At 30.4% G+C, this 20,444-nt stretch overlaps 2 protein-coding genes across 2 annotated transcripts; one reads left to right on the top strand and one right to left on the bottom strand.

The window, feature by feature from the left end:
* Positions 1–5,715: 5,715 nt before the first annotated feature.
* LOC106680940 (uncharacterized) lies at positions 5,716–11,978 on the top strand. The gene is made up of 3 exons (XM_014420982.3): positions 5,716–6,212; positions 7,109–7,230; positions 11,059–11,978. Exons 1-3 carry the CDS (start codon positions 5,798–5,800, stop codon positions 11,191–11,193), a joined length of 672 nt encoding a protein of 223 aa, XP_014276468.1. The 5' UTR covers positions 5,716–5,797; the 3' UTR covers positions 11,194–11,978.
* Positions 11,979–16,936: 4,958 nt separating this feature from the next.
* Positions 16,937–20,444, bottom strand: LOC106680945 (eukaryotic translation initiation factor 4E). Its single transcript, XM_014420988.3, has 5 exons — positions 20,289–20,444; positions 19,476–19,651; positions 19,228–19,405; positions 18,477–18,622; positions 16,937–17,443 (listed from the first exon to the last, which is right to left on the bottom strand). The coding sequence occupies exons 1-5, from the start codon at positions 20,310–20,312 to the stop codon at positions 17,329–17,331; spliced, it is 639 nt and encodes a 212-aa protein (XP_014276474.1). The 5' UTR covers positions 20,313–20,444; the 3' UTR covers positions 16,937–17,328.

Here is a 20,444-nt window from a genome sequence, read left to right as displayed (position 1 = left end):
AGAGGTATGTAATCGGTTGGGGTTGAAAATTTATTATTTAGATATTAAATCTTGGTAAGATTTCATTGCGAAAGTTATTTCAATTTTTTAAGAGAAAAGTTAAAAACATTCGTCCAAAGGTCAGGATTATGAAGTGACTTGATCTTAAAAGAAATCGCGCCCACACTATCCTTGCTGCCATTATCACATCGGAGGAACGAGTATAATAGAGGGCGTAAGTTGTCAAGCAAAGTGAAGCCAAAAAGGCGGGCTTATAGGGCTCCAAAGGCATGTTAGAATTGGAGTGGGTGTCTTACCATTAAAGAATTCTGATCCACTAGCTTTTAACTGGAAAAAGAATATAATGTGATCTAAATGTTTCATTAATACTTGAAAAGAAATAACAAAAAAATCGAAGGGAAGAAAGGTTACATTCAGTTATATTACATTAAGAAATGTTATATTCGTGTTATAATGAGTTTTTTTTAATCTCCTAATGAATTTCTGAATTAATTCAGTGTTAATGAGCCAAATTATTACTTTAAATTATTAATTTACCAGTCCACGTCTGCGATTAAACTAAAGATTTTACATTTTGATTTTACAGATGTGGAAATTCCCTATTTACGGAAACGCTCCAGAGAAGTGGACAACACCCCACTCTTTGGCTTCACTTTTGATTAAAATGAGGGTTGGGTTATCTCATTTCGTGGTTGCAGGTGAGGGAGGTTAATGATATAATTGATGTTTATTTTTATTTCTTTAATAAAAAAACTTTCATCGTTATAGCAGCAACAATTACTTATTTATTTAGATCAAACTTTATTAATTAATATTTTTCTAAAAGACAATTCTTCATTAACTGTTTTAAGAAAACATTAATTCAAAAATTGACTAACTTAATGGATATTTAGTTTATTAAATTAAATCTACTCAGGTCCAGTCCTTGTTTAATTACAAAAAACGGGTTTGTTCTAGTATTCCTCTCACGTTTTAGAGAAGCTGCACCTTTAAAGGTGACACAAGGCTATTAATATAAGCCCTCTAAGGAAAAAACAGATGAAGAACAAAGTAAAAAAACCTTAAGGCTATAAGATGCTAAAACCAAGTAACATCGGAATAATGAGAATAATGGAGAACGGGGATACGAAAACAGCATACCTCTGGGAGTACCTCCCTCTCCAGTACTATTACTAATATTCTATAAATGACATTATTAAAGATCTGTCAAATAAAGTTAAACCGTCTCTGTTCGCAGATGACTCTTGAGTAGATCAACTTCTATACTCGCAGCGAATTTCCGGATGCAAATGTCTCTGGATATCTGGATGTCTCTTGTGATCAGAGAAATCGGTAACGACCGATAACATGACAGTAACCAATTATTCAATATTTAGCCTTTTCACAATATGCTGGATACTCTTAATTTTAACTAGACTAATCTAGTCATTGATGGAAGCCCCACTTACCCTGGTCATACGCTCGACCCAAGGTTCACATGGAAACCTCACATCAAACAGTCTATTCAAAAGGGAATAATAAGAACCACCCAGAAGAAGGAAATAGCTGAGTCTATCTGTGACGGAGAGCTAAGAGCATTGCGGTTGTTATACACTGGTTTTGTCAAGCCCCCTTGTAGTACGAGATCACCGGCTGAGGGACTGCTACTACCTCGAACCTCCGAAAAGTCTCGACCGTGCAAAATGAGGGACTAAGGATTATGACAAGAGCAATGATGTCCATACCAACTGGCAAAATGGAGGATTTTACGAAACTTCCCCCGATAGAAGTTAGGAGATAATGAAACGGCTTCACCTAGATGCAAAAGCCAAGTACGCCGCAAAACATGCATTTCAAAAAATGGTCTCAGAAAGAAATATTATTCGAATAAAGCGACAAAGTATTCTCAATATCACTTCAAAGTGGGCTTCTTTGAATTAACAACGATCAACAGCTGTAGAAGGCAGACCTTTCTGGCTTGAATCTCCGAAACCACAAAACTTGTTTACCATCCCTGGTATCAAAAGCAACGAAAACGCTCCGAAGGGATCTATGAAGTATCATTCCATTCCAATAGCATTAGCTAATAAACATCATATATCCAAAAGGCCAGCGGACTCTAATATACACTGACGGATCGACCACAAATGGAATGATCAATAACCATTTACAATTACCAAAAGGCAACATTATTGAAAAGAATGTTCCAACTGGCTTTGCTTCTCCAAATTATTGTGCTGAGCATGAAGCTATCTGTGAAGCATCGAGACTGCTTAGAACAAGAAAGAGACCAGGAACCTCGAAACAAAATTTCATATTATGATGTTACCTTACTGATACAGCATCATAGTCGCAGTCCCTCAAGTCGGAGTGGAATAAAGCCTGAGAAAATTTGCCACAGAACTTAAAAGACTAATGGCCATGCACAAGAATGTCATCCTGCAATGAATCACAGGGCACCGCTTGAAATGGTTGGACAGGCCAGCTGTCCAAGAAGGGGGCCTCGAGTCTGCAGTTCGACGGTGCTCTCAGTCTCGAAAAAATAAAGCCGCCACTAGGCAAAAATAGATTAGGTGCTCCTCACATCATGATATGCCATATATGAACTCGTTCGACAACAGTAGGTCCTCATTTTCCGCTTACGAATAGCACACAACACGCTCACCTATTCCGAAAACTCCATCTTGGCTCTAGTTCTCTATGGGAGTGTAGAGGAGCGAATAAAGGAGATTAATCTCGCCTTCTGCAACTGAACTTATGAAATATTTCTTAGCCTTAAACATAATGGTGAGTTATCAGTGAAGCTGTCAGATAATAATAAAACATGTTTTAGTAGTCAGATGCCTTCAACGCCCCAAGGCTCTCGTACTTAAAAGAAGATACATTAATATACTTTTTACATGTTTACATGTATAGATGTATTGGACTGAATATATTTGTTCATAATTTATAAACATCTTCACTTACTATAATTTTCATAAAAAAAGCAGTAACTTTATATAGTTTTTCGGATATTGGTATTTTATATTTGGATGAATTTCCTTCAACTAAAATGTGAATAGAAAATGCTTTAATATGAATATGTTTTTTATGTGAATAGGTATAAGAATAGGAATCTACTTCAGTTTGAACATGTGATATTCTATTTTTCTTTTAATAAATAAAATAGTAGCTTAACGGCAATGTTTTGGTCAAAACTAATGTCAACTTTAACTGTGACTGTGAATTTCATGTTACTTAATTTTAAAATTTAGCACTCTTATGCTAGATTTCGCTAACTAGTTGCTACATAATTTAAACAATATCTTAGCCAAAAATATATTTCCTGTAATTCTAAATTGTTCCATCACACATTTAACACCCAATTTAAGTGATGTTCAAGGTTATCCACCAATTCACTACACAATATTTCACTATTAGCACACAAGAAACATCATAAGTTAATGAAATAAATTTTCTATAAATGCCCTAACCAGACACAAACAATTTTCATATTAAATTGTAGTTGTTTCTCAAACCTCCCACCTCCTGCGTTTGGTTATTAAAGGAGGTAATGAAATATAATATTTTGGGCTTATATTGATTCTAAACACTCATGAGATATTACTGAGTAACTTGAGGCATCAAACCTAAAAATTTGTTGTGCTGTCCGCTCAAAAAATGGTTACAAAGCTACAGATGAACCGATTCAACTCATTTAAAACAATAATTTCTCAGTATTTTGACCTTTGATAGTTTCAAAACAATCACAGGATCTCATTTAATAATTTTAAAGATAAAACTTTAAAAAAGGGTTGAGCCATTTGCTCGAAAAATAGTTACATACCTACTAATGAATAAATTATGAGACACGCTTAAGTACAATACTCTCCTTTTGGCTCAGCCATAGTCAGGTAACTATTAAGAAATAACTTAAAAATAAAAAACATTGAATACCTAATAAAATGCTTATATTTATTTAAATATATGAGTTACAAAATATTTTTTGGATGTACCACGTTATTTATGCTGTTAAATAATGAATAAGAAAGAGAAAAAAAAGTAAAATTATCTAAAAAATTGATTATTTTTTCCAAGTTCTAGAAATACTTTTTTTAAACTATTTAGAAATTTGTCTAAACCTAACCTAATTGTACATATGGGCGCACCCAGCGGGGGCAGGAGGAAGCAGCTGCCCCCTCCCCCTTCCCCTTTGCTCAACGGTGCCCAAAGAAGTTTCACTTAAATCTGATTGTCAAAAAGATTTGATCAGGAAAACATTTCATGGTTTCTCCCTGATGACGCAAATCTCCACTACCTTCTTTTCATCTACTATTAATAGTATACATAACACGTTATGCTATACTACTTTGTTTCTTAATTCATTCGGATTCGAATAACACCACTCTTCTAAGTAGAAGTGAAGCAAAAAAGTGGGGGTTCGGCCATACCCAAGGAGTCCTGGTTTATGTTTGAATAGGTATTTTCTAGAATTATGTAATTATCTGTAAAATTTTCCATTTAATCACAAATAGAACTAAATAGTAAATGTTATTTTCAATAATTTGGTGCATCAACAATGAAAATCCATTAAACTATTATGGAGAAATTCATGCTTATCTCTTTGTTCTTTTCAAACTGACACATCTCAATACGAATATCAAGGATTTCAGAATATATTTACTGTTAAAATAATTAGAGACTGTATATTAAATTTAATAAACTAAAATTTAGTGATAGAGCTCTGCTGCTCTCTAATTTTTTTATTTTTTAATAGTAGACAGGTGTTGATTTTTGCTTTTACTTAAGAAGATATTGCTAGGGGAAGTATTCGATCGTGAAAAATTGTTGATACATAAATAAAAAAAACTGAAAATAATTATAAAAAGTCTATTATTTAAATTTTTTATTTCTTACATCTGTTAATAACGTAATAAATTTATAATCTTTAAATTTCTTTCTTGAGACTGGTAAATTTTTTACTAAATAATTAAAAAACACTATCCAAATTATAGTCTCAAAACATTTATTTCATTTACACGTCCAACGTTTCGGCCAATCCGGCCATCTTCAGGGACAATCTTAATTTACTATGAGACATATCATTTAACTATTTTAAAAAAACTCCATACAGGCTATTCTGCCCAGGTCAAAACTTTATATCTAATATGTCAAAAATACATTAAAAATCACAGTCAAATTCTTTATCTTTTACCACTCTTTATACACTTTTATTATAACCTATAAGAGAGGTTATAATAAAAGTGTATAAAGAGTGGTAAAAGATAATGAATTTGACTGTGATTTTTAATGTATTTTTGACATATTAGATATAAAGTTTTGACCTGGGCAGAATAGCCTGTATGGAGTTTTTTAAAAATAGTTAAATGATATGTCTCATAGTAAATTAAGATTGTCCCTGAAGATGGCCGGATTGGCCGAAACGTTGGACGTGTAAATGAAATAAATGTTTTGAGACTATAATTTGGATAGTGTTTTTTAATTATTTAGTTAAAAACGTAATAAATGTTTGGTCTGTCTACTCACATAACTGTTCTCACGTTTTCAAAAATTTTAAAAATAAGAATGTTTATTAAAAAAAGTGACTAAAATTATTACTACTTTAAACATAAGGTTTAATTAACTATCCAACTATGTATTGTAAGCATGTCTTCGGAACCCAATAAAACACACTTTTTTATCTTCACTCGTCCTTAAGGCTTACCTCCTTCTTACCGCTTCTTCAAATAGAATCTGAATGGCTCGTTCATGAATAAAAATACACTTTCGGAATGTTTGTCAAAATTCAAGTTAATATAATACTGGTCCTATATATTCTATGGTTCTGATAAGCATTCACAATATGGAAAACCCAAGATTTGAAATTTTACAGGATAATTATCGCCAAATTTTTCAGTTGTTGTGTGACAGTAAGTTATCTGACGAAAACCTAGAGTCAATTAAACGCAAATTTAAAGATTATATAAACTCAGTCCGACGTTATGAAAATATTAATAACATGGAAGAACTTCTCAAAATACTAGAAAAAAGATGTGTAATTGGTTATAATAATATTGGTAAACTTTATGACATAGTTGAAGAAGTTGATGATGTATCTAAGAAAAAAATTGGAAGACATTTAGTTATTCAGTCTGATTGGCTTTCCAAAACTCCCAAAGCCCCAATTAATTTAGCCTTCTACCAGGATAAACAAATTCATTCCAGTATACCAGAATTCTCTTTACCCTTTGAAGGTATTTTCCTTATATAATATCAAATTAATAACTTTTTGTATCATAATCCAATTTCTTATTTTTTGTAATGACCATGGTAATTAATCAAGATGGTACACAGTGTAGTTAACAAAAAAAATAGTATGTAACTAATAATGAATACCTATATACCATTCCTTCATAATTTATTTCTATATTTTTTATTGTATTTCATTTTATTCAACTTTTCCTCATTATGTAGTTTATTTTATTTAAATAGATATTACTCACTGTGAATTTATATTCATCGCCCCATCTGTCACGTTACTTCTGTTTATTTCTTTTTCTTACCTTGTTTTTTTTTACGTAATTTAGATACACTATATTTATTTATTGGTTTTATTTTACTTTCAATAGGTTTTACTGTACAAACAAGTTCAAGTCGTGCAAATTTTAAAAATTAATAATTGCGAATTAGAGTATCATTTTTTCTTTAAATAGATAACAGGTGTCGACTTCCACTCACTCAAAAAGGATACACAAACCCCCCAACAGTTCCTTTTCAGTGGAAATTGAGTAACTGCTTGTAGCATTGTAATGCTAGTTTTGAAGTTCCTCTGCAAGAGCTTGTTTTTTTACAGTACCTTGCAAGGTCCAGTTCCAATCTATCAGACGTATTTATTTGTGTTCTTTTCTAGTTCTTCTACTATATCTTTTACCTTTCATAAACTCTCTTCCATCTCTTCATGTACTTTGTTTTATTTTGTCTTTGCACTCCTTTAGAAGGCTTACAAAGTAGGCTGAAGCCTCTCTATTCATTACATTTTTGTATATTTTTTATTTTTTTGTGAGCCACCCTGACCACCTTCTCCTATTTTTAAAAGTTATAAGGTGTAGCAATGGGTTAGTGTTTTGATTAAATCTCTATTTTTTTACAGTTATGAATTATATTTCTAGAAATATTGACAGATTTTGGAAAAACTTTGCGAGAGCACTGCAGATTATTCCAGAAAAAGAAATTGACTTAATTGAAGACCACAATGGCGATAAAACAAGAAAGGTACCCCAATTATTAACAATGTGTATTGAATAATTATGGATTATTATTTAACATTAAATTAGGCATAATTATTTTTTAATGTTTTTTTCTCATTGAAGTTACATTGCTAGAGCTTGGTTTTTACAGTAGAACTTTTCAGTATTCAATTCTAATGTCAGCTGTATTAATTTGTTTTATTTTCTAGTTCTACTATTTTTTTATCTTATATAAACTCTCATCATTCTCTTTGTGTTCTTTTATTTTGTTTTCGTACCACTTTGGCAAAAGGCTTAAAAGTGGGCTGAAACCATTGTATTCATTACATATTTTTATGGACCACCTTCTTCTGTTTTTTAAAATAATTCAATAATATTTGCATATTTTTCTTCCTTTAACAAAAGAGCAGGTTTGTTGTTAGGAATATTGTAGTCAGTTCTGATGACATGGTCTCAATATAGGTAGTGTCTTTCCATTAAAATTATAAGCTATACTTATAATAAGGAAAAATGGCATTGAGAATTTCAAATTTCTTGATGCACAATTTATCCCTGTTGTCTTACCTCAGCAAATATTCTTCACCAGTGAGTACTTGACAGTCTGATGTGATCCCTCTGCTTCAGGGAAGTCCCCCACCTTAATACACAGCCACATTGCCGTCAAATTTAGGTAAAACGTTCCATATATTTCTTTTTGATTTTCACTTCTGAAGCAGAAAATGTATTGAAAGCTTAGTATAGTGTAGCCTCTGTCAAATGCAGCAATAGTCGAGTGACTCTCAATGTCTCATTTGCTCTAAACTAGTTCCTGAAATGTTTTTCTTCATTGCTTGGGAACGAGGGTTTTCAAGCCTGTTAACTTTAAAACCCTTATCCTCCCATGTTGTTAGGAAGAGTCTTACCACTCTCAGTTTGGGATGATGTTTCCAGTAATTCACCTTGTTCTCTTATATAAGAGTCTGTAGAATCCAGGTCCAGTAGAGGTCCATTTTACAATGCCAAAGGAATAAGATAATAAGGGTTTTCTCACATTTTAAAGCTTTTACAATATTTTTTTCCTGTAAGATAGTTTAAGAGGATAATCTTTTCACGTCTTTTGAACTTATATTTAAATTGATTTTTTACATCATTCTTAACTTCCAAAAGCTGATGTATACCTAGATATTTGTACAAATCTTTTTCGTTCAGGTCTCTAATTATTGCATTGTCAAAAACTGTTCTGAGCATGCACAGTACTGGCTGGAGAAAATCTTTTACTGTGGGTGCTCCATACAGTTCTTGACAATCAGAAGTTGTGGTTTGAATTGGCAACTTTCAGCTTTTCTGTTCTTGATATACAGTCATCCAATTTATCTAGTCCCTTCTGCATATGAATGTCCTCACCATTCTCATTTCTGACATACAGCTTGATAGAAGCTCATTGTGGGGAACTGATTCAAATCCCTTCTGATTGTCAATGCATACTATCTCACGTTTTCCCTTTGAAGCTTTTAAGTTGCCAATGACAAGCAATCCTTACAACCCTTAGCATCCTTTTTGGTAACAAATAGGTATGACAAGAACAGATATCTTCGTGTATTTAATTCTGTTTTCCAAAAGCATTTAAAGTAAACTGTTAGTGACTGGTGTGCTCTATTAAAGTCATTAAGACTATAATTATGCAGTTTGTTTGAGCCAGTTGCTGTCCAAATTTGCATTTTTTTCTGAGTCACAACCATGTCATTTTCTTGTATTGTAACAGCTGGGATAACTGGGACATTAACTACATTATCCTCCTGAACTGAGATGGGGAACAAGATATTTAAAAAGTTTTTACAATTCAAGTTCAATAGTTCACCAAGAGGTAATTCCTGTCCATTTGTATCTGTCATCATAGACTTTGATTTAACCCATCTGTTGATATTTATAAATGGAATTACCACTAAGTTTTCCAAATGGTTCAGGATATTTTCAAATTTTCTCACCCATAATTGTTAAGCTTGTATTGTTATTGTTGGGGATTGGAACATCAATAAGTTTTACTTTCTTCTCTTTCTTATTTATTTGGAAGATATTTGGTTTGTAATAATGGATTCATCCCTATAACATAATATGACATTCCCTATCTCGGCTTCGCCTACTCTCATAAATGAAGAACTTTGTATTTTAAACAAATATTTTCCATCCATCTCTAGTATTACACAAATATATTGCAAAATAAAAATTAATTTATAGGATTTCCGAATAAATTGTATTTCGAGTTTTATCCCCCTAATATCAAAATGATTTGATTGTTATGATTTCCAATTTATTTTTTCTCTTTGCTGTATAGTTATGGCTTTCCCACCTGAAGACTTTCTGTAGTCCAATAAATCCTGGCATATTTTGACTAATTAACCTTATAGATTCCCACAAAATCCTTCTAGGAAGTTGTATTAATTATTATTTTTGAGATTGACTGACATTTACTTACTGCTCTGTTCCTATGAGTCATAGCATGTTATGAAGTGTAAAGCGTCCTATTCTATTAAGTGTTAAATCTTCCTCAATGAGCTCTCTGCCTGACGGAAAAAGAATTTATCAAATTGGACCTGTTTGAATGTTCAAACTAACAATGATGAAGATGCTGTAGTTAAAATTTGATGGAGATTGGTTCAGTAGATTTTTACAAGCTAAAAACAGGACTTCCTATTACATAATTGTATTATTAATATTATTTAATGTTAATATGTATTGGGTTGTAAAATAAGTTCGTAGTGTTTTTCAATATTTCAATTTAATCCTCTCTGTTTATAAAATCATGTTTACTTGGTCAATAATGATTACGTATTCTAAAAAAGGATTAGTTTAGGTGTCAGTTTTAACTGAGATTCCTTATCTTTAAGTCTTATTTTGTTTGCTCAGATGGAAGAGAAAAAATTCATTTTCGCCATTTAATGACTTCTTATTTCCGAAAAGGCAAATCCGCTGCACAGACGGTTAACAAAATTTGCAGTGTGTATGGCAGTGATGCCTTAAGAGAAAGGACCGTCCGTAAGTGGTTTGTTCTGTTCAGAACCACTTATTTTGACTTGGAAGGCGCAAAGCACTCAGGTCGTCCTTCAACTGTAGATGATGACCAAATTCAAATATTGGTCAGGCTACCCTCACTCTACAAAACGGGCTATCACAGAAACGCTTAACATATCTCATGCAAGTGTCTCAAATCATTTGGGGGCTGCGGAATATGTTTCTCAAAGTGATACATGAGTTCCTCACAATTTGACAGAAAAGAATTTATTGGATCGCCTATCCATTACCAATTCCCTCCTGAAGTGCAATGTTAATGATCCATTTTTTCCACCTACTCTATTCATCAGACCTTGTCCCAGCAGATTTTCACTTATTTAGTGCCCTTCAAAACTCTCTTTACGGGAAATACGTTAATTTGCTCAAGGACTGCAAAACGCACAAAGAGGAGTTCATTGCGCAAAAAAATCTGAAAAGTTCTGGGAGGACAAAATTAACTGAAAGATGGCACCATGATATTGATCAAAATGGGTCATATATAATTGTTTAAAAGTATTTACAAGAATCTGAAGTTTTTATTGAAATCACCAGTAAAAAACACTACAAACTTATTTTAAAACTCAATATATAAATCTGTAATATGGGTGTTGCATCCATTCTTGTTTATTATACTCCTTTAGTATACTCCTTAAAGTTGCCCATTTTATTATTATTGGATGATTAATTCTAAAGCTTTTAGTTAATGTAAATGTATTTAGATCCCCATATTTTTTCTTACTTGTTTTAATGCAGTTAGTAAAATTGAATGTTAGGTTTATCAGAAGCAATATATAAATACAATTAATTTTTTTTTCTTTCTTTTCAGTGCCTTGAAGTTTTTGTTCATGAAGTTAAATGCCAAAGACTATCTAACCCTTATGGCACTCTTTTAAGTGCTTTAGAAATAATAAACAGGAGAGACATAAAAGAATATGTCGAAAATGTGCTCAAGTCTAGATGAAGTTGATCAGTTCTAAATTTTATACTTCCTTATAAAAATGTTGAAGTGTTAAAAACACTTAGTTAAGATAGTACTTTTTGTGGATTAATATTTCTAAAAAATTAAAACAACTTGTTTATCTATCCATGACGTCTTTAATATGAGATCTATATTTTTTATAAAAATGTAACTAAGTTCAGCTCATTTTTAGAGAGAACTTGAAGATACTATCAAGTTGGTTTAATTTAGTGATAAATACAACCGTCCTTAAATAAATGTTTATATCAAATGATACTTCAGTGTGTATATCAAATGATACTTCAGTATTTGGAGATGCTAAGCCATCTTAGTTCAGCCCATGAAAAATCTAAGCATAATTGTTATTAAATTAAACAGAATAAATAATCTATTCACTGTTCAATATTAGATATATTGCTGTGCATTTTTAATATTCTTTGTATGTTAATCTGCATTTAAATAGTATCTATAAGGATTATAACTTAAAATGATGGTCACAGATGATCACTCTACTTCAACAGTTCCAATGGAATATAGAACAACCATGAGTGTGAAATCCTCGGATCCTGCGGAGTGGCTGGAATTACATGAGTCCTTAATGCCAGGCCAAAATCCAATCACTCAAACCGATCATGTGTGTGATGGAGTGAACTGCACTGTTTTCAGTCTGTGTTATAGTAATAATAATAAAAAATGTTATTCAGTAAACATAGTATATTTAAAATTGATGTTATTGATTGTATAAAGTATGTTGCAAAAGTGATAATATAAATAACTTACTATTTTAATTATTTTTACCTCTACCCACTTATACATTTTACAAATCTGTTAAAAAATAAAAATATTATATGAATAACTTGCAATGTTGGTTTGAACTCTGATTGCTGATAGGAGTTCTTACAGGTCATTGCAGACTTAAAAGAAACCTTAAGGTTTGTGGGGTAGTTGAGTGCGATAAAACATGCCACTTATGCGGACATGCCCCAGAAACAGCCCATTGTTACATAACAGATTGTGATTGGTTCATGTCACTAAGATATAGGCTTCTAGGCTCTGATAAAATCCTAGAAAATGAGGCTTCCTCTTTAGATTGGGTGCCCTTTTTAAATTTTATTAGAAAGTCAAAAAGGTTCGAAGTAGAGGAATAAAAGTCATTCCATTGATCTGCCTTGGGGTTGGCAAAAAGGACCAATAGGCCCACTTGGGATGTTCCCAGTACCAGACATATTCCCCCATTATTACCAGTACCAGTGCAATGTTAGTTGACTTTTACTTTCACTTACCTATTCATGAAGTATATAGCAAGGGAAAGTATTGTGATTGTGAAAAATTTCGAATTCGAGATTTTGAGGTCCCCTGAGTCCAAAAAATTTAGCCTCGCAAAATGGTTTTTAAGCAGCTTAGCTCAAGAATGAAAAGTTGTACTTAACTGAAATCATATATTTAAGGCGGGAACATGTCTGAGATGCGGCAGTAACTTTTTTTAGAAAATCGACTGACTGGAGTGCCACTTTATAGAATCGATTTTTTCAATTTTCTTAAAACGATTTTGATTAAATTTGCCATGTCAATGTAGAATTGAATTGTGTTTAATATCAGCTAGGTCTTATCCTCATTGAAATAGTCTGATAGTGCTTAAATATAGATTTTTTTTTTATTTTCTGATGTACCTATGATTTTGTTTATTAAAAAAAATAAAAAGTTCTTATTGTTAGCAATGATAAACAATAGATAAATACGAATGCATTTTATGGATAAGTAAAAGGAAAAAATTGACATATCAGAATCCTTTAAACTAAGACTGAAAAACAGAGTCACCTTATTCATGAATATTTATTTGAACCACAGGATATAGGAAAATGTTAAACAACCTGTGATTGATTTTTTTACCTACCAAAGTTGACTAATTAATATTATTTTCAATATTTTAATGTATCTGTATAGTGCCAATTACTTACCTGAATCTCTTTATTCTTTATTTATTTATTGGTACCAAAGATAAAAATATTTGAAATTCAATATTCATTGATACTCAATTGCTATTAAAATCGGTTCCTCCTACACCTATTTACTACCATGTTCCTAAAGAGTTAATATAACTCATGAATAGACTGCAGTTTTGTTTTGTAATTACTGAAATACCTACCTACTCCTCTGTTATTACATACCTATTTCAATAAAACTTGTGCTGTAAAAATAAATATATGAAAAAAGTATTAATAAAAACACAAAGCATAGAATCAATGTGATTTTGAGGAAACTGATTCCATCACTGAGTAAGTGAATGCATTCATAAAACCTTGTCTGTGAATGGAGTGATCATTTGAGATTCAAATCCAGCATGTAAGCTTGTCATTCACGCCTCTTTAACTCTGACCTTAATTTACATATATATTTAGCATATCGGTTTTACTGCAATTCAATTCTGGTTTTGGTTCATTGGCAATAAAAACATCATCCAATTTAATAAATACATAGGTTATTAGGTTCTGCTAAGGTGAATCAATATGATATATTTTGTTCTCAGATCAAGGCATAAGAGTTGTGGTGAGAGCATAGTTGTAGTCAAATCATAGTTTAAGGAGAAAAGTAACTTCTTAGCATATTTAAGACAAACAAGAAACAAAATTACTATATCTTGGACTTGTCTGAGAGCTGAAAATGACAGTAAGCAAGTCCTTATCTATTTTAGTTGCACAGTCCCTGTAAAGAACCAAGTCACCATAGACATTGAAACCAATGTTTTCAGAAAACAGTAAAAAGTGTAAAATTAGATCATTAACCCAACCTGAGCTACACTGTAATACTTAGTAAGAATATCTTCACATTAAAAAAAAACTCTAAAGGCTTTGAAGACAAATGAGCTCTTTCAATCTTTTCTCATTTCTTTAATGAATCAAGAAAACATCAAACTTATGCAAGGTTAGCAATGCTATATCCTATCCTAAACAGAAATTCCAAACTAAAACCAGAAAAAACTGTTCTTATATTTAAAACAATCCTCAAGCCACTGCTGATGTACGGCTGTGAAGTCTGGGGAGCGGCATCCTTCACGAAAAGGAAAAAACTACAATCTTTTCAAAATAAAGTCCTAAGAATCGCAGTTAATGCTCCTTGGTTCGTAAGAAATAGCCAATTGCATCGCAAATTTCAAATGGAGTCAATAGAGGATTATATCAAAAAAACGGTTCATGAAGTTCCACTTCCAGTTGCCGATAGTTAAAGGAGCAGTGACCTACAACCTGGGAAACCCAACCTCAACCCGAAGCCCAGACTTCTGCAGGGCATTCTTTTGTAAATTTTTAATAAATATAAAATTAATTCATAGTCATACTACCTCTATTTACTTATTATTATTATGCATTTTATTTATTCATTATTATTATTTTGTTCTCTCTTCCCTTTTTCAAATTAACTTGTTTCTTTTTACTATTAGAAGACAATAGTTTGTTTTATTTAAGTGTACCAATATCATTATTTTTTGTTATTAATTTTACTTTCCTCTTTTATTAAGAAGCATTATTCTTATCTATTTATTTTATTTTATTTTTTTTTAATAAGAACATTGTATATAGATGTGTCATTTGTATGACTATTTGTGAAATCTTAGATGTGTCATTTGTATGACTATACCCCCCTCATAATCAACTGTTAAAAAATATATATAATATAAGTTTATCAACCATGTAAGGCCCACCAGGCCGATCTGGTATAAAAATAAAATAAATAAAAAAAATCAAGAAGAGTTTTGATAGATTCCTTCTACTCGAACAGCATTTATAAGGCTTTATACTTATACTTAATATTTATACTTCTTAAATATATCATTTAACTGGTCAGCTAGAGTGAAGAGATGCATCAGTTTTCTTTGGGCACTGAAATAATTATCATAGTTTACTAACAGTGGAACTGAAAATTACCAGAAAATTAAGAAATGTCTTAAAAGAATTTCCAAGATTTTGTGAGCAGAAAACAGTAATTTCTCTTTGATAGTCTGGTTATTTAAAATTGTAATACTGTTGCTGAACAAACCTCTTAAGCATTATTAGACATGATGTTAAACACAATTCAATTAATACCATGTTTTAAGAAAAGTAGAAGTCCATTCAGCGTGCTATTTCAAATTAAACATCAATATAAGAAGTAAATCCTGGAGTATAGATACATTCTGTAGGAGTCAGAAATATCAAATGGCTCATAAATTTCAGAAATTAATACATGTGAATAGGGGCTCTTTTAAATTATTGTAGGAAGATTGAGAAAAGCCACAATTTTGAAGATGATAGTTTTAAGTTCAAAATGCTTTGTTTCACCTAAAAGCTATTTATCCTAATAGTTAATCTAACAGTATAATTCAAACAAGGATTTTTGTTAACAAACATTGTTACTTAAGAATTTTTTTCAAAACTGGACTACAAAAAAAATTACATCTGGCTTATCATATTCCTGCTCTGAGCCCTTTAAATCAGAGATATGTATGTAGTTACATCAGAATGATGTCAGCAACAAACAATAGTAATTATTGGTGAAAGATATTTTCCCCTCATGTCAATATACCATTTTTTTCCCTAACTTTTCTTCCATGTGTCATTTATATACACCTCACCCAGTGTTGAACCTTAAACATTCTTAAATGTTTAAGAAGAAACAAATCGTAAAATCCGTACTACAAAATTATAAGCTACATTACATGAAAAATATAAATAATAATAATGGAACATTGCTAATTGACCGTGTGTATAAATAAATGTAATAATAATAATGAGATGATATACTGTTTTGGTCCATTCAAATTTCTTTCTTCGTGAATATTTTACTGATAGAAGTGGAACAAGAAAAACTCATCTTTTTCGGCAATAATATTATAACAGGAGAAAAAAAAAAATCTAGTTTGACCATATAAAAAAATTAAAACTTTACAGAACATAAAACTATTTAAAAAAATATAAGTATGAAGATGAATTGGAACAAATTAAGATTAAAGGTACTTAAGAGGAAACCATGTCCATTTTTCTTGTTAAATGTTTTATTTCATTAGCTTATTAATGGCTTTGTCAGAATAACATAGCCCAGCAAGTTCAAAAATAATTAGCATAACAACGGGCAATTTTAGATTTTTTTTTTTTTCTTTTTCGGCCAAGACTCCCATTGGAGTTCTCTACTGCAATTTTAGATGTATTATCTAATACTTTGTACCAAAAATCCAACTAAAATGGAATGGAATGAAATTATAAATCATACCATAACCCTGCAATTAAAAGAGACAAGACCCAGAATATGGCATGACAAATATTAACTATAATTATGAGAGATAGTTGACCGTGGATAACATACGAGAAGATGGTTGGGGGTGCGGTCTCAAAGAGAAACACAAATAAGTTGGTGTAACCTATTTTAAAATCTCCTTGTAATATTTACTATAATTCCAGAATATGATTCTTTCTTGATTTATTTTAGTTTTTTCTTCCATTAATAACCAGAACATAAAATCTACAAATAACATAGTTTTACATTACTCTCTTGCATTAATTGTACAATAGTCTTTCATATAAGATTGATTGTTCCGTAACGGGACCTGCTCATGGCCATGACATGATCACAATCACTGTCCATAAGTTATTATAAAATTGAGATAATTGTTGAAATCAAACATAAAAATGTACTAATTACTCTCAAAAAATATGTTTTATTGTATAAATATAATAAACAATATTTTTTAAGGGGAATAAATAAGTAAAACCTTGAACTAGATCTAAAAGTTTTTCGAATATATAATTAAACATTATTGAATTGATATATATTTATATACAGTAATAAAAAATGCAATGTTCGATAGGGAAACAAAAGAAATACTAATGAAATTAGTCACAATCCTACTTCATAACAAATAGAAACTTCAATGAGTGAAAACATAACAATATTCTTATTAAATATTAAAGAACAATATATAAAAAATTTGTATAAATATAGTTTACATATTGGAGATATTATTACACTCTTAATTTAGACAATTCACTTATAAAACAATTTTCTTCAGTGTAAATAGACACAAAAACTATTTACTTTATCAAAAAATTTTGAGCAGAGAGGATGTAAATTTCTGCTGATGAAATTTATTAGAAATTCCTAAAACTAGCTTTATATACTGTAAATACTTTTGATAACTGTAGAATTTTTGACGGCTGAATCAGAGTGAGACTGGTAATGGATAGGTTGGTTGAGGGGAAGTTTTAGCCTTTCTTTGATTTTCCTCCTGAAACAAAAATGATTAAAATACACAATTAAAAGTAATGTGTAAAAATAGTTTGACTAGAAGCAATCAAAGCTCTGTACTAAAACAATATAATTAATAATAAAGATAATTAATACTTCTCTGTGTTTCCAGTATTTTCTTACTCAGGTTTATAATTTTCTTACTTTATTCCATTCACTAAAGTCATTTTAATTATTTTTTTAATCTCTATATAATTTAATTATTATATTGTTTCTTTTTTAATGGATATTGAGTTGTTAATATGGATAGTTTCCACCTAGTTAGAAGGGGTGCAAAAGAACATTTGCTTAGAAGGCGAAAAAACATTGAACAACAAATTTCAACATTGTCTTTTATTCATTTGAAAAACACGAAAGGCACTTACAATCTATTTTTTTAACTCAAACAATATAAAATGGACTGTATGAAAAATAGCATAAAAAGTGAATAAAACAACTGTTTTAAATATATTTTTCTCATTGATTAAGACTCTGCACAACCTACTATCATAGCTCTTAATAGTCTAAGTGTAACCACTTACAGAATAGTACTTAAGGAAATAGTTATGCGAAATTTGTTATAAGTAAGAGAATGGAAGTTTTGAAAATCAGAAGAGGAAGAGGCCTTTCAAAGGTGAGAATCAAGTTAGAGCTAGATTTTTTGACTAATTAATACACTCCTTCAACCTTAAGAGTGATAATTGTTAGTAGAAAGTATACTTGAAAGTAAGAAAAGCCAAAGAGGAGTTATTGCTGGGTGCTGTTCTTCATATCTTCCATGTCATTAGTTTAATTAATGTAAAAATGAGGCAATCTACTAATTGTTAATATTGTATTGACAGGTGCGGATCTAAATCTTCTTAATCTCTATAAAGAGAGAGAGAGAACATACCTTCCCAAATTATATAAATCTAACAACTTTTTGGTTCATATTATAATTAAAACATAAAAACAAACACTAGCATATAAAAGTATAGGTACAAAAATAAGTTAAATAAATAGAGTAAACTAAATAAAATGAATAATTTAGTTACCCGATGGCTAATACAGTGTCTTGCTTAGATTTATCAGCATTAGCAGTCCACAGTCCTATTTTATCCATTTTGGGCCTAATATTAACAGTAGCTCCACATACCTCATCAGTATGTTCTTCAAAAGCCTCACCAATCATTAATAATAACTGAAATTAAAAAAAGAATTAATTAAGGACATTAAATCTTCGATTCATAAAATGTACTTAATGAGAATATATTGAAAAAATATAATTGTAATTGAATTCTTAAACTTTTATTAATTATAAAAGACTGATCATGGAAATTATGATACAAACACTCTCATATCATTTCCATTTATAGGATCACCTTCATTTATTTAATCTATAAAATTGCATTAAGTATAAAAAAATAGTGTAAACTACAAGAGAAGGTTCATCGATGATATCTTAAGTTTCAAGAATTTTTCATAATAAATAGTTACCAATTGCTAATTTATTGTTAATTGAATGGCTTCACATAACTACTTAAAAAGTTTTAAAACAATGTCAACCATAATTGAATTTTATGATTCTGTAATAGGAATAATAAATAGAGCTGTATACTTACAATATAAAATAATTTACCATTCATTGATACTTTTAAGTTCTAAATATAAAACATAATTCATACTTGATTTTAAGTGTAATAGATATTACTAATTAATTTGAGTAAGCATTAGAATTTTACTTATATTACCATTAACTAAAGGATAATATAAAACTAAAAAAAATTAACCAACCAAAATACTTACAATTTCAAGCCAGAAATTGTCAAGCTCACTAGTTCTGTGCTTCTTTTCAAGACTTATTAACCATCTACCACCTTGCTTGTTGGCAGCATCTTCCCACATTGGACGAATACCTTTCTTGAATAGGCAATAATCACAACCAGGCTTCAATTCACTAGCTGCCTTTATGTGGTTATAAACACTGACACAAACCAAAATTATTAGTTTTAAAATTAAAAACAAAACAAAAAAAGAAATGTTAAAAAGATTACCTCCAAAAATCTTCAACTGTGTCAAAACTAGTAATTTCTTTGAGATTTTGCAGCCATGTCTTTTTCTTATCATTTTCAAAATACCATAACGACCAAGAATTATTTAATGGATGTTTAATTAATAAGTCTGGTACTTCAGCGCTAGTGCTATCTACTGATTTTTCGGTTTCTTTTTCCTAAAATTTAACAATAGAAAAATTAAACAAAATAGGTTATAATAATAACAAAAACTTAAACTAAAACACACTCAAACAAAAACAACACTAAACAAACAATAGAAAAAATACTAAATTATTTAAAAACAAAATAATTGCAATTGGCATTTACTGTAAAATATTCCAACTTAACTTCTTAGAGCTGTTAGACTAATGCTCATTGATTAAAATTTTTATAAATATAACAAAATATTTTCCAAACAATGGTACCTAATAATTTGAGATGAACAGCTTGCAAGAATTGAAAAGGTTTAGAAATATTAGTTACAAAAAAATATTAATCTAATATTGAGTAATGGAATCTAGAATCAATGATTAAATTACTACCTATGAACATTTTGATAATAAGTAACAACTAGGATTTTAAAAATATTAAATAAGTTTCAGTATTTATTTTTTAAAAACAATAGAATGAAAGTAATATTATTTTCGTTTAGCTTAAACCTAATGAAAATCAAAAACAGAATGAAACAACTAAATATGGAAAATTATATTCTTATTTGCACGTAACCTTTACCATAAGGAAACAATGGTAGTAGTAACTAGTAACTATTTTAACTTTTAGTCTGAATAGCTAAAATAAAATAAATTACTTTACCTCTTCAGGTTTGTTCCCTGCCATATTGTAGATAGCACAAGTTATAATTTAATTTACAATAAATAATTTAGAAATCAAGCACCTAAGTTTGGGTCTGCGACCCAATCTTCCCACACCACAATGCTTAAAGGTTCTCCAGAGAACTGATTCCCGAAA

The sequence above is a fragment of the Halyomorpha halys genome, unplaced genomic scaffold (genome assembly GCF_000696795.3).
Source record: "Halyomorpha halys isolate HHAL.00 unplaced genomic scaffold, Hhal_1.1 Scaffold299.1, whole genome shotgun sequence".
Taxonomy (NCBI): domain Eukaryota; kingdom Metazoa; phylum Arthropoda; class Insecta; order Hemiptera; family Pentatomidae; genus Halyomorpha; species Halyomorpha halys.
This window is presented reverse-complemented; position numbering and strand designations above follow the sequence as displayed.

What these genes read in the sequence shown, in the direction of transcription:
- LOC106680940 (XM_014420982.3), top strand. Translation starts at nt 5,798, where the DNA reads ATGGTTCTGATAAGCATTCACAATATGGAAAACCCAAGATTTGAAATT. An exon ending in ATTCTCTTTACCCTTTGAAG is followed by an intron (nt 6,213 to 7,108) that starts GTATTTTCCTTA and finishes ATTTTTTTACAG; the next exon opens with TTATGAATTATATTTCTAGA. An exon ending in ATGGCGATAAAACAAGAAAG is followed by an intron (nt 7,231 to 11,058) that starts GTACCCCAATTA and finishes CTTTCTTTTCAG; the next exon opens with TGCCTTGAAGTTTTTGTTCA.
- LOC106680945 (XM_014420988.3), bottom strand. Translation starts at nt 20,312, where the DNA reads ATGGCAGGGAACAAACCTGAAGAG. An exon ending in CAGGGAACAAACCTGAAGAG is followed by an intron (nt 19,652 to 20,288) that starts GTAAAGTAATTT and finishes GTTAAATTTTAG; the next exon opens with GAAAAAGAAACCGAAAAATC. An exon ending in ACAGTTGAAGATTTTTGGAG is followed by an intron (nt 19,406 to 19,475) that starts GTAATCTTTTTA and finishes GGTTTGTGTCAG; the next exon opens with TGTTTATAACCACATAAAGG.